General features: G+C 38.1%; 1 protein-coding gene across 1 annotated transcript in view; it reads right to left on the bottom strand.

Moving 5' to 3' along the window:
• LOC149803139 (BAI1-associated protein 3-like) overlaps positions 1–15,491 on the bottom strand; it is a 349,073-nt gene that overhangs the window by 14,531 nt on the left and 319,051 nt on the right. The window contains exon 29 of the mRNA XM_089953890.1: positions 10,965–11,167. Within this exon, the coding sequence (XP_089810016.1) occupies positions 10,965–11,167 (203 nt within the window). The remainder of the gene's footprint in view (positions 1–10,964; positions 11,168–15,491) is intronic.

A 15,491-nucleotide genomic window follows, 5' to 3' on the forward strand; every position in this document is an offset into this window, starting at 1 on the left:
TCCCGAGATCCAAGGGGTCTGAACAGCGACAGAGGAAGCAAAAACAGACTGAGGACGAGCAGGTTATGAAATCATACAAGACGTTGACTTCGACTGTTCACTCGATCCTATGATGAACTAAATCTATCAGTAACAGATCGGCTATCTTAATTTAATCTATTTGCGTTTTCTTTGTATTTCGGTGAAAGTTAAATTTCTAAAAGCAGAGTACATTCCTGATGTAATGAAATTTCACAGTGTTTGTATGTAATTGATTAAATTGTTTGTTTACATGTACGGGGGCTCGTGTTGGTTTGTTCTATATACCTGCTCAGATCTCTATCTATTCCACCTATAAGTTTCACCACTTATATTTCCATTTACTCGAACCGGGCAATAACATCGAGGGCGATCAACCCCATTATTACTATAAGAAATAAGGATCAGAGTGAATCGAGTCATTGTCTGCTATTTTGTTTATACATATATATATTGTGCATGCTAATTTCTTGCCATTTCTTTTCATATTGTGATGAGGATATTGTAAGAATTGAGACACATACCTTTGCTATCAAGTCGTATTCTAAATTTGTGGGGTAAAGTGGAAAATTTCCTTTGTATTCTCTTGTGAGAAGAGATATTTAGGCAAATCCCGCAGTAATAAATTATGCCTTGTAGTGGTTAAGTGCTGCACTAATTTGGGGAGGCATTCCAGCTGCGTACTGCCCGTTTATTTATTGATTGATTGGTACAGGGACCGTCTGTTTAACTGAGTCAGGCATACGATAAATACGTGAGGGGCTATTTTCAATTAGGGCAGTAAAACTTAAGTTATAGGTAAAAGACTTAATTCTTGTGTTACCTTACAAGTAGACCAGGATGGCGACAGACAGACAATTAGTTAGGGAATTTAAGTCAATACGAAGAGAGGAATTAGGTTACAACGGAACTCAGTTAGCTGAATTTGTCGAACGAAGTGTTAGGGAACACAAGGAGCAATTAGCCACGGAACGTGATAAAGACAGACAAGCAGCTGAGCGTGAGTGAGAGCTTGAATTAGCCAGATTGCAAGCCAAGGAGAAATCTAAAGAACACAAACATGTTAGCCATGGAGAGACTGAGGATCGAAGCCGAGTTCAGGAGGGGTGAAGATCTGAACGAACGTCCAGGGTCCACAAGTAGACGATCTGAAGACAGACGACCAATACAGATCACCATGCCCATGTTCAATGACAAGGACGAAATCGTTGACAACTTTTTGACACAGTTTGAAAAGTTGGCATTGGTTCATCAGCTACCCAGAGACCAGTGGGCTATCAATGTTTCAGCATTCTTACAGGGAACCGCGAAAGACGTCTACCACAATATGACACTGGAGGAGATAGACGACTACGACGCTCTGAAGAAAGCGCTACTACGTCACTATATGCTGTCGGCAGAAACGTTCCGGAAACTCTAGAGAATCGTCGAAAAAAGCTACCGAAACGCACGCGCAATTCCATAGCCGAGTACGCGTAATTTTTGATAAATGGATGAAAATGTCTGGCACCGCGCTAACGTATGAAGGCATATGCGAAGAAATTTTGAAAGAGCACGTCTTCAGTACGTACAGGAAGGATTTAATAGTATTTTTAGCGGAGCGTGATTTTTCGACCTTGGATGACATAAGCGTGACGGCCGAGCACTATGAGAGTGCGCACTCGCGTCCAACCACCTGGCGTGGCAGGGACCGACATGGAATCGGCGAGCATAGAAAGACCACTGAGGTGGCACCCCAAAGACGGAATGGACAGAATGGTGGGAGGCCAGGGGCCGAAAATCTCAGCCAAGAACATTTCCGTGGGTCGGGGAAGACTCAGGGGGTAGAGAAAGATGCCACGGGGAGGAAAGGTGAGCCAGTGTGTTACGGCTGCAACAGACCAGGCCATGTCGTTAAGGATTGTAGGAAGTATCGTCTGACAACGATTAATTCGGTAACTCCAAATACTGTTAAGAGACAAGAAACAGTGGAGTTGACTAATACAGCAGTAGCTACGGTTAACGGTGAGAGGGCAACCGTAATGTATGATACTGGCTGCAGTTATCCTGCCTTGGTGGATAGTAAGTATGTCAAGCCTGGGGATTATACAGGCGAGACGGTTGAAGTCCAGTTTGCTAACCGGAAGAAGGATTCGCTTCCGGTCGTTAGCATTGATCTTGATTCGCCATATGTAAAGGGACGAATTCAAGCAGCATGTTTGTCGGGACTGTCTCATGATATAATATAAGGGTGCAGGTATGTGTTGACGCAACCTAACCCTATGACATGTACACCTGTATCCGTCGGGTCTGTTGAGATGAGGGCTATGAAGCGAAGGTCAGGGTCAAAGCGACAAGTGTCAGCGGGTGGCACCCAAGACCTCCCATCGCCCGGTGCCACTAGGAACCACCCCACTGATTGATGAACCTTTCTCGAGGGTGGCGATGGACTTGGTAGGTCCGATAAAGCCGGCGGCAGAAAGCGGTAATCGTTATATATTAACGATAGTAGATTACGCCACTCGGTACCCAGAGGCAGTGGCCTTGAAGAACATTGACTCAGTCACGGTGGCTGAGGCCTTGTTAGGAGTTTGGTCTAGAGTTGGTGTCCCTGAGGAGATACTGACTGACCAGGGGACGCAGTTCGTGAGCCAGGTGATGGAAAAAGTAAATAGATTACTATCTATTAGACACATGACGACTACCCTGTATCACCCGCAGTGTAATGGTTTGGTGGAGCATTTCAATGGGACATTGAAACAGGCTCTGAAGAAGCTATGTGAAGGTCGACCTAGGGATTGGGATTGATACCTTCCCGCGATACTGTTTGCGTATCGAGAAGTGCCACAGGCAAGTTTGGGTTTTTCACCTTTTGAATTAGTATATGGAAGGACAGTTAGGTGACACATGGCTGTGTTAAAACAATTATGGACGGATGAGAAAGCATCGGAGGAAGTGTGAATAACATACCAATATGTTGTTGATCTCTGCAACAAGCTGGAAGAGGTTTCGAAATTGGCTCAGGAGAATCTGTGACGCAAGGGACTTCAAGCCAAATATTACAACAAAAGGACGAAGGAATGTCACTTTGAGGTGGGTGACAAGGTGTTGTTGTTGCTACCATTAGAACACAACAAACTTCAAGTCTCATGGAGGGGACCATTCGTGGTAACGGAGAGGAAAGGTGGACAGAACTACCGTATCCGGGTAGGAGACAAGGAGAAGTTGTACCATGTGAATCTCCTGAAACGTTACTGTGAAAGAGAAAGACCCACAGAGTTTGTGGTAGCTACAGTTGTAACGGAAGAAGTCGACGACTCCCTAGTTGTCCTTTGACGAGGGAAGAAACCTACGTTGATGTTGTGCTTGACGGGACGTTAACATCAGAGCAACATAAGGAAGTGGAGTCGTTACTCCAAGATTATTCAAGTGTCTTGACAGAATGACCTGGCAAGACGGAGTTGGAGGATACCCTATGCGAAATTAGAAACGGTTGGAAATGAAATTCAAGCTATGATAGACATGAGAGTTATAATGACTGACTTAGCTCGAAGAAAAGCTCCGACTAAAGTTGTATGGACAGACGCATGTGAATGAGCATTTCAGACGTTAAAGGACAGATTGACGTCAGACGCAGTAATGAAATTGCCTGATGTGACCCGAGATTTTGTCTTACATACTGACGCGTGTGATAGAGGTTTAGGGGCAGTGTTATTACAAGAGCATGACGGAAGCTTATTCCCAGTTGCTTACAGTAGCAGGAAATTGTCGACTGCAGAACGTAATTATTCGGTATCTGAGAAAGAATGCTTGGCGATTATCTTTGGGATAACTAAATTTCATCGTTACTTGTATGGCCGAAAATTTATTTTGGAAACTGACCACCAACCACTAGCTTATTTAGCTCAAGCTAAGTTGACAAATGGACGACTAATGAGATGGTCATTATTTCTACAGCAGTACCAAGTCCAGGTACGATACATTAAAGGCAGCGAGAATGTAGGAGCTGACTGCTTAAGTAGACTAGGGACGTCTGAGGTGAAGGGTTCACCTGAGGTCGTGTAACTGAACAAGATTAGATCTCCAAAAATTTGGAGAGCAAAATCCCTGATTTTACTCTTCAAGGAGGGGCCTATGTGAAGTGGCAAATTTTATGTCAATCTAACAAGAATACATTAGCTGAGACCAGACAACCATTAATTAGATTTATGGAGACAAGCGCGTATCATATCGCCATACTACCGTGTACGGTAATGTCCTTTAGAGGGAGAATTCTGTTCCTAATTAAACATTTGTTTATACAGCAGCCAGGCGGATAATTTAGGACAAGGAAAACTTCATTTTCATGGTAAAGTTGTCACAATTGAGAGAACGCAGAAACTCTGTTACTCAAACTACCAGGGTCAAGTTGACCCTGACTTTGGTGCCTCTGGAAAAAGGCGGCAGAGATATTTGATTCTGATTGGTACGTTAAATGAAAGGGCGTGTTCCAACACAAAATTTCATAGGTTTTAATATCGCCCGCATCAAATTTTAATCAGCCTAAGCTTTTCCTGCAAGAGGAGACCCAAAAAGTAGGACTCCGGAAATTTGCAAGAAATTTCCGTAAAACAACTGGTGTCCAAAAAGGGGGACGATTGTCGAAAGGAACCGACGAACTAATTTACCGATTAGAGGGAGAAAACGTTGACAGCAAAGGGAGAAAATAGCTCCAGAGACATATAGAATGAATGAGGGATGTTATTCTGAGACCTATACGGAGAAGCATAGAGAAGAGTGCAGTGAGACATATAATCCTGTGACGCAACCCTGCGACGTATTAATCTCTGAAGAAGTATTTTGAGAGTGTCCTGAGACGGGTGGTAGAAAGTATCATCCTGAGATCCAAGGGGTCTGAACAGCGACAGAGGAAGCAAAAACAGACTGAGGACGAGCAGGTTATGAAATCATACAAGACGTTGACTTCGATTGTTCACTCGATCCTATGATGAACTAAATCTATCAGTAACAGATTGGCTATCTTATTTTAATCTATTTGCGTTTTCTTTGTATTTCGGTGAAAGTTAAATTTCTAAAAGCAGAGTACATTCCTGATGTAATGAAATTTCACAGTGTTTGTATGTAATTGATTAAATTGTTTGTTTACATGTACGGGGGCTCGTGTTGGTTTGTTCTATATACCTGCTCAGATCTCTATCTATTCCACCTATAAGTTTCACCACTTATATTTCCATTTACTCGAACCGGGCAATAACTTCGAGGGCGATCAACCCCTAGATAACGAAAACCAAATACGGAGGGACATTCACTCCCCCCGTGTAACACTACACCTACATTAAGCGTGTACAGAATAAATGCATTTCTTAACATCTCTTTCAACATATAAGCAGTTTAAATTCAAACATGCACCAACACAGTCTCCTGTTAGCCAACTTCTTGCTTTAGGGACATTAATTAACCTCTAGACCACAATCTCAATGCATGGGTTATTAATATAAATAATGTGTCAATTGTAGACCTTCATGTGGCATATAAATTTCTTCATGTGGTCTTGCCATTTAAATGTGCATTTGAGCAACATACGTGATTTTCTAACTACTGTATTTTGCATTGCATATTATGCACATTTTCGTACCTAATTATTTTTTCTTCTAAGGTTGTGGGGAAAAGTCATTATACAGAACAGAAATAAAAAGTTTTCTTTCACGCTGATCATAGGAAAGAATAAAGGCACTACATACATGTGTAATATTTACTCCTTGTAAAATATTAAATCTGATGCACATTTGTAACTCAGTCATTTACTAGTACTAGCCCTATTGAAGAAATACATACATGTAATGCTTGCTCACATCACTGTTTAGCATTCAGTTTTGAGACTTAACCAGAAATGGATCTAAATCAAGACTAGAAACATGTTCTAAAGCAAAGTACCGCATTGCTGCAGAACAAATATATTGATCTAATAAATTTCTGTTCTGATTTGAACTGAAATAAACTATTTAGAATTCAAGTAGTATATTAATATTCTCATCAGAGGCACATTTAGGGGACATCTTTTCATGACTGCATTTAGTCTATCATGGTAACACTACACATCAACAAAAAAAATAAGGGTGAAATTGTCAAATACATTTTTTCTTTGTAAATATACTTGTTTCCTTGTTTTATTTCTCGCCCTGAATCATAGTATTTGATATTATTTGGCAACTATACAATGATCAATGCTCCAATGTAAACAGCACTGGATAATGTTTTGATGTTCAGAGATTGCGATCTTTTTCCCTTATTGGCAACAAAATATACCATCTGGCGATTTTTTGGGCAACAATATTTTGAGCCTAAACACATGACATAAGAGCAGAGATTCCACATTCCTGAAATATTATCAGTAACTTAACACCTCATATTTGACATTGCGTGAAAGACTTTGAATCAGCTCCCACCCATTGATAGTACATTTATTGCATGCATTTACCATGTTCAGTTGAATTTCTCTGCATAGTAAATTATCATGATTTACATGCGCAGTGATTTGTGTCTTTACCCTACAATGCTTCTATCACAGGATACACTTTAAGCATCTCATGGGGTTCCTTAGAGTATGGAAGGTTCAATGAAACTGGAAAATTAAATGGTACTTGTGAAATTGAAGTTAGGGCTCACCCAGCCACCCACTGTCCCTGTATTTCTTCTTTTATCCTGTGTACTCTCTTAAGACTGACCAGTCATGTGACGTGTCATCTCCCATGATTCCTAAGGGTACTACAGGTTCAATGAAATTATCATTAACATTATTAAGTATCATTAATTTTCCAAATACTGGTCAAGATTTGTGCCGTGTATAAACAGGTAAGACCAGAGAGACAGTCAAGCACTGATTTATTGTAAACAATTCAAAGATTGTGTCAAAGAATGATTAGTGTACTATCTAAAATTGGCCAACCCAGCTGTACTTTTTCCATAGTATACTCTAGAAAAAGATGGAATATCATGGAAATATACGGAAAACACATAGAAAAATAAAATATTTTGCAGAATTTAGCATGGAAACCCTGGACATTGTGCATGGAAAATGATGGATATGCCTGGAAAACTATGGAAAAGAATGCACAATTTAGACATAGAATTTATTCAGCATGAAAAAACCTGGAAAAGTGTAGATAGTTTGGATTTTTTAAATATATTTCTGCATAGAAAACCTGAAAAGAACATAGTTTTTAAGTTTGGCATTTTCTTCTGTTCAATTAATTAGGGTTAGCCATGCAGACAAATTTCAACAATTCTCATGAGCTTCTTGTAAACTGCACATCTGAACCATGTTTACAATGTATGCAGTTAGGGTAGATTTTGCAAGCTCATGTGTGCAGTTTGTTAAATTTTGTGAGCCAATGAATAACTAACCAACTATTCACATTTGCAGATTTTGGACTTTGATTCCAATTTGCCACATGATAAATTTGTTCTAAGTTGGATTTTCTCACTGGTGTTTTCTGCATGAGCAATTTGGACGTGAATATTCTGTGCAAATGTTGGATATCTGGCATGACTTCCAGACTAATGTCAAATAGACATTCCACTGGAATACAATATTACTCTGGACTTAATTTTTGTTGTGCAAGGTGGATTTTGGACTTTATCTGATGTTTACTCTGAGAAATAAGTTTTTTTGCTTCCTATTAAAATAACCTCTACAAATATCATACCCTAGTGAAAATGTGAATGAAATTTCAGTGACATTCATTCAAATGTCCTTTTCTCACCAAAATTATGGTATTTCACCAAATTTCAGTGAAATTTCACAGAGATTTTGCCAAAATTTCAGAAAAGATCAGTGAGATTTTGTGCCTGAAATTTCAGTGTCTGCCAAAATTTCAGAAAGTATCGGTGAAAATTTGTGATTGAAAATTCAGAGATTTCGCCAAAATTTCTGAAAATATAGTGAGATTTTGTGATTGTAAGATCAATCACATTCCACAAAAAATATCAATAAGAAATATTACTTTAATGATATAAAGAAACAAACCTTTGTTTCTATTTCAATATAATTTATTTTTTGTTTCTTGTACAATTTGAATACTTTTCAGCAACATTTATATTTCCTGTTTCTGATAGCTGTAATTTTAATGTTTATTTTGAGAACCATAATTTCTTTCCACATCTTTCCTTGATATTTTTATTTTTTAATTTTATTTTGTGTGTTTAACTTGTGTGTTTAACTGCCCTCAAACAAGATTGTTTTCTTGTTTTCTGTTTAAAGCAGAGTTTTGCTTTCCTCCTGACCTGAAACCAATTTTCCTCAATTTAGACCTTTTATTTAAAAAATCGTCTCAGAAACTTTTTTTGAAAGTTCTGTTTGGTCCCATTCAACACAAGACAGGCTTATAGTGGCCAGTATATATTAATGGTGGAGGAAGAACCCAGAAAAATCCTGGAAAGAACCACCAGATCACGAGAAGCTAATGGCAAGCTTTCTCACAGTGGCCAAGCCCGAGACACAAACACACACAGACAGAGGTGAGATGGTAGTGATCCGTAATGGTAAGAGTTTTAGACCACTCTGCCACTCGAGGCCCCAAGTATGGTGTAAGTGGTATATATGATAAATATTAATAATATACCAGTCTTTCAACATCTTGAATTCAATTTCAACATTTCATTAGTGCAATCAATTTCTCAGGTGAAGGGGACCCCATGTATTGGGCTATCAGTCTTTTTGAGTACTGAATTAATTTAAATGGCTAACATTCTAGCTTTTAACCTAATTGTGTACAGCATTAACAAATGGGATGGGGATCCTGTCAGGGTCTCAGTGAAATGAAAATTATTTTTTATGGTCTTCCAGCCAATTACAGGTTTGTTGGGGCCAGTATTCCATGCTTTTCCATGTCTTTTTTTCATATGGTTTTCCAGCCTACCCTGGACAGAGCCTGGAATATTAGTCCAAATACTTAAGTGTTTTCCATGCTTGAATTGTCTAGCATTTTCCAAGTCTTTTTTCCCCATGCTTTAACAGCCTTCTCTGGACTGAGTCTGGAATATTAGTCAAAAATCTCAAGCATTTTCCATGCTTGAATTGTCCAGCATTTTCCATGTCTTTTTTCCCATGCTTTTCCAGCCTTCCCTGGACAGAGCCTGGAATATTAGTTCGAATACTCAAGCATGTTCCAGGTTAGAATTGTGCAGTTTTCCATGCTTTTTCATGTCTTTTTTTCCCCAATGCTTGTCCAGCCTACTCTGGAATGAGCCTGAAATATTAGTCCAAATACTCCATTGTTTTCCATGCTTTTCCATAGTTTTTCATGGAATACAACTGAAAATCTACAGCTGGGAACTACTGGTACACTAAGAAAATGCAGCAAAATTTTAAGACCTGTTGAGCATTTCCTGGCTTTATCAGTAGTCCCAAATCAGTCTTCAACAGTTGTCAGTTAAACAGCTATAAACTAAGAGTTCAACAAATTTAAAAAATCTTCATCCAGAAATATATTAGCTTTAATGAAAAAGACAAAATACTTCATTATTTGTTTCTTTTACCATGAAAAGAAGCACTTTTTAACAAAACCAGTATCACTCTACCTTTTCTAACTATATTCCTGAACAGTTTAACTTCCCTGTTGTCCAGAAACATTTCTTTAAATCCCAGTTTAATGAATCGGTCATATTCAATGGCAAGTTTAACTTAGCCAAAAGCTGACTTATCACTTCAGCATGGATCATGTGCATTTCCTCACTTTCAGACACTGTGCTTTAAAAATGAGGACAGAGACTTGTCTTTTATTTTGATCCATTCTTTGTGGCATCTGCACTCAATGAGTTTTAATATCACTTCTACCACCATGTGCGACAGGAAAATATAATATACACACTACAGTGTACATAATGAATTCCTTTGTTAGACTGTTTTATAAATAGTCAAATATCAGTAAAAATCTTTAGAAATTTCTAGGTAGTACTTGATTTTTAAACTTTTTCCAATTTTCTTTTCACATTATGCTGGTCTGCCATTTTCAAAAACAACTTCCAATTGCTCCCTTCAATGCCTGCAGACAGTTTGCCAGTTTGTGCGGAAACCAATGAATAAGTGCATCTTTGATGTTGTTGTAGGGTTTAGCGCCATTTTTCAGCACACAATAGGCTATACATGGTGGCCAGTATTAATGGTGGAGGAAGAACCTGGGAAAACCCCGGAAAGAACCACCGGCCCACGAGAAGCTACTAGCAAGCTTTCTCACATACCCACATTAGCTGAATCCGAGACTTGAACCCACGCAGACAGAGGTGAGATGGCAGTGATTTATAATGGAGGGCATTTTAGACCACTTGGCCACTCGGGGGCCCCTGCATCTTTGACTATGACTAAACAATTATTTGAATGAAAAGAAATTTTATAAGTGGAATGAAATGTTTGTTCCTTTTCTGAAGTCCCCGGAAAGAACCACTGATCCACAAGAAGCTACTGGCAAGCTTTCTCACACACACATACCCACATTGGCTGAATCTGAGACTTGAACCCATGCAGACAGAGGTGAGATGGTAGTTTTTCGTAACGGAGGGCGCTTTAAACCACTCGGCCACTCACGGCCCCTGTATCTTTGACTATGATTAAACAATTTTTTGAACTAAAAGAAATTTTATAAGTGGAATGAAATGTTAATAAGTAATCTTTTGCTGATTTGTCCCTTTTCTGAAGTCTTGCCAAAAAAGTTTGTAGTGAGTTTTTTTTGGGCTTCATCAGTACAAAATATGGAAAATTCTTAGCGGGAAACACCTAATCTTATATGCCAGAACTAAGAGCTTGCACCCTCACTGGTGGTGGAAAATTTGGGTGCACATTATACACACCAAATACAATATAAATCTCAAATCTGCTCCAATGATCTAGTTGTTATTGACCTGATCCAAACCAAAACAAATACACAAAGACTGTACATGTGAACACAAGATACCTAAATTTCTATACTTACTTTTAGCTTTAGGCTGCATGAGAGGTAAGGACATGATGTTGAGTGCCTCAAAACCTGTCACCTCCTGACCATCAATCCCAGGGACCTCTTGCAGGGAAAGGTAAACCTCACCAGCAAAGTCATTTTGGAAAACGTAGTCATGATCCATCACTGTAAATACCAGAGCTGCCCCAGGTTGGCAGCACTGCTTTTGGGAAACATTACTGTAATTAAATTTGAATATGAATTGTCATGTTCATTCATCAGAAGCTGATCTTTATATGTATAATTCACATTTCCATCAACATACTGAAACATGGCTGTCAGATTTTCTTTGAATCAGGAAATTAAGATAAAAAGTAAATGAAATGGGACAATTCACAGATGTTACAAATGTATTTATCATCATATGGATGACAATACAGTAAGTTTTACCCATTTCAGATTTTGCACAGATTAATATATAAAATATTGCACATGACATTATACTCTAAGCACATGCTTCAGGTAATGAACTCACTATAGGCAAGTTTTTGTAATTTTAATAGTGCCTAATTGAATTTCTAGCTAAACTTGCACAACCGTTTGAGAAAAAAATTTAAAATGCTTAAAAATGATAGAAATGATTTAATTCAGACTATAAATTTCATTTTATTCTTTTCCTAAAGTTGCAAAATAGATCACTCAACCTTACTGTTGACCTAAATGTTGGTCTGTTGGCAACAGTTCTTTTTTTAAAGTACTTTAAGTTTTTATGTAATTGCTAGTGCTTCTTTAGCGGCCAAGCTGCCGATGTCACTCATGCATTCTGGTCTGGGAGCTGACTTCCATTCAGATGCTACTTGATCCAAATGGCAATGCTTCATCTGATGACCTGAGGATATATGCTAGTTTTTTTTATTTTCCTTATAACGGACTTTTTTTATGTACTAAAACCATGCAAACATAAAAGCTATCACTACCTACTTTTTGTGCGACTTTTACGTCCATATGACTTCCACAAGATTGGTAAACAAATTAATTTCATATGAATTGAACACAAACACACTGTTTGAACACTAATACATTTGTCAGAAATTTATTTTAAACCAAGTAATAGGTCAATGTACACAAATACCTGTGACAGCTTTACAAACTTAATCCACTTGGTTTGTCTAATTTGTGGAATAATGGGTGACTGGCATGGCCATGAAGATGAAGCTAATTAGTATATACTTGAAGACCCAAGATTGACATTATAGACATATATCTAGAAAGCAGCATGCGAATCTACCTTCAGTCCTCCTAGAAAGACCTGCATGTCTTCATTAGTGTTGTGGGTTGCCTGAGAGAACTTGGGTTCACTTCCAATTTTTTTTAAACTTAAGCAAGAGAAAATATTTCAAGAAAAAAGTATCTTTTTTTCTTACATTTGACAGAGTTAGACAAGTCTGCTTAGGATGGATTTGGAGATTTGCAAAATTTAGTCTGGAGTTTTGACTTCAATAAAGGGAGGATTTCAATGAGACTGGCAACTTTGTCTTTGTAGCACATGTCTTTGCCTTTGTTTATCCTAATGAGAAGCCAAAGCTTGGGTCATTATTTTTGCAATTTTCATCTATTTGTATGAGAACTTATGAGAAAGTTCTGAAACAGGGAACATTATTTTGTCCAGATTTGAAAAATGATCTGCTATCATAAATGGAAGATAATGTTTGGCTTTAAAGCTGGCAAACAGTGTCTCGACAGGTACATCTTTATCCACATTTGATGCCGATTCTGCAAACATGGATCTCGGTGATGGCATATTTACCTTTGCATTAATGATATGCTTTCATCAGATGGGGGTTTCTGCATGACACAAATGTCAATCTTGCCACCAGAGCAGATTTTAAAACCAGCTTTATGGGAAGGGCATAAAGAATATTCATGTCCTTTGAACTTAATTCCAACCAATGAAATTCCTGTTTTTAGCCATCATTTAATTTTGTGTGAAATTTTGGTTGCTTAGATTCTGGAATTGAAACATTGGGAGATAAGGCATGCTTAAACATCTTGGTAAACACTAAACACTGAAGCAAGCTGACACTTATCCATCACTTCAGCTCTTTAATAATCCATCAACATGATCAATTAACATCTTTACTGCTGTTCAATTTACTTTTAATCACACCTAATATACACTCTGATTGATTTCCATTAACTTTAAACACCAAAGCTGAGCCTATCATGTGAAGTGAATCAAAGTAATGTTGTGCTGCAGAACCTACTGTGTGAAGTGAATCAAAGTAATGTTAACACATTAACCCTTGGTGATGAGTTTACATGGCAGGAGGTAGTAGCATACTGCCGAGTTCTGTAGCGTCAAGGTCATGTAAGAGACACTAAAGTGGGTGGTGTTATAGCAAAGCAGACAGATGTAGCTCTACAAAGATACCAAATAATCTGAAAGTTCTAGTTGCACTACAAAATACAGAGGGGAAAAATCTCAATTTCCAGACCCAATTTTTTCCACCCTAAATTCGGCTGTGGTCCGAATCCGATTTTGTGTCCAGATTTTAGACTTTTTTGGTCTCAGATCTAAGGCAGACTGGTATGAACTGGAAACAGACAGATGAAACTTTGCAAAAAGTAGGATAGGATGGGCATTTGGAATAAAGATTGGTCTCTATACGAAATAATGGGTCCATTAAGCAAAAAAAAAAACCAAAAAAAAAAAAACCACTCCAACTTTTACCCTTTTGCTCATGCGCGAACCAAATAATAATAATAATAATAATAAGGACTTTGTATAGCGCCTAATCTTTAGAAGCTCTAAGTGCTTTACAATACTAGACAACACCTATAACATAAAAAACATGATTACAAAAACAAACATCATGAAATTAGAAAACATAAAAAAACATGCTGAGAATATTTAAGGTAGGAAACATTATTAGATCTTTAAGTTTGTTCTTGCAGTCGAAATAAGTGAGTTTTGAGAGCGCTCTTGAATGAGATTACTGTGTCTTTGTGTCTAAGTTCAGTGGGCAATTCATTCCACGTTGCTGGGCCCTGGTATGCAAAAGAACGCTGTCCATATGACTTTGTTTTCAAATAGCCAATGAAAAGCAATGTTTCTAACACAACTAGGCATTATGTTATTGGAAAATCACCTGGAAGTTGATTTATTAGGATTTATTCAGAAATGGCTTTCAAAATGTGTTTCCTACTCTAATTTCAGGCGAAAACGACAAAAACATTAAGGGGTTAATGTGTTAAGTGCTGTAGAACCTACTGTGTGAAGTGAATCAAAGTAATGCTAATTAATTTAGACCACTGAACTCTTTAGTAATACAACCATATTCAGTAACACTTTAGTAATACAACCATAATCAGTTAATCTCTTTAATCCTTTTGGAATTACTTCCGATTGCACACAGTGTAATCCATCAAGACTGTAAACATCAAAAGCTGAAGCCAAGTGACCTTGCTGATGGATAATTGTTTTATCCTGCTTGAAATTAGCAGCTTGGCTTTCTCTGCTTCAGCCAGTTCTGTCATGTGATCGCAGGCAGTATTATTATTATAATATACTAAACTGTATTACCAATGTGTGGCAAAATGTAATTTAAAAGAAGAAAAAAAAAACAGTTTTGCATATGCAAGCAGCAGGGAAGTTCTACAGACCAGACGTTCCAGACCAAATAAAGCCTCCTACGCGAACTTTCTCCGTAGAAGCCTCAGATTCCAAAAATAAGCCTTCCCACGAAAATTAATTTGCGTAAATTCGCCCCGGAGTGCAAATTTTGTGTGCAAATTCCGATGATTCTGGACAAAGATTTTTTTGGGGGGGGGAAATTTATTCTGGTGTTTTTTGCACAAAGGATTTGGCTGCTGATCCTAATTTTACCTCAGATTCCAAAAATAAGCCTTCCTGCGAGAATTAATTTGCGTAAATTCGTTCCCGATTGCAATTTTTGTGTGCAAAATCGATGATTCTGGACAAGGAAAAAGCGAAGATTTTGGGGGGGGGGGGAAATTTATTTCGTCGACGAAGTTTGCAAAGATTTGGCTGCGAGTCTCATTAATAAATTTGATCAAGACCGATTCGATATCTACTACGCGGATCATGAAGATTAATCGTGATGAAACCGTACGGTGTTGCCTGGGCGCGGCTGAAGAAAATTTTGAATTTATTTATGTCCATATCGCCGTTACACCAAGTCTGATGAATATTTCTCAGCGTGTGAGTATCGACGCCATTGAAAACTGATAAGATCGCGTCATTAACAAGATTAATATCAACAAGAATAATATCGTTCAGTACCAAAATCTTTTCCTCTCCGCAGGGTAAAGTAACACTGATATTTTGTTTTCTGGTATCAGCGGGCCTGTAACACAACGGCACCTGTAATGTTGGAAATTTCTCGCAATGCAGTTTGAATAACATTTCCTGAATAACATCGCGAACAATTTTCCTACTAGCAACGATCAAATGATCGGGACGCCACAAATTTAGAAAAATATCCATCGGAGTCTCGTCGATTATTTTTCTCATCACATCGCATTGAATTTTATTCGGTTGTA

This window comes from Sinohyriopsis cumingii, chromosome 3 (assembly GCF_028554795.1).
Source record: "Sinohyriopsis cumingii isolate HCF-2022 chromosome 3, ASM2855479v2, whole genome shotgun sequence".
NCBI classification, from domain to species: Eukaryota; Metazoa; Mollusca; class Bivalvia; order Unionida; family Unionidae; genus Sinohyriopsis; species Sinohyriopsis cumingii.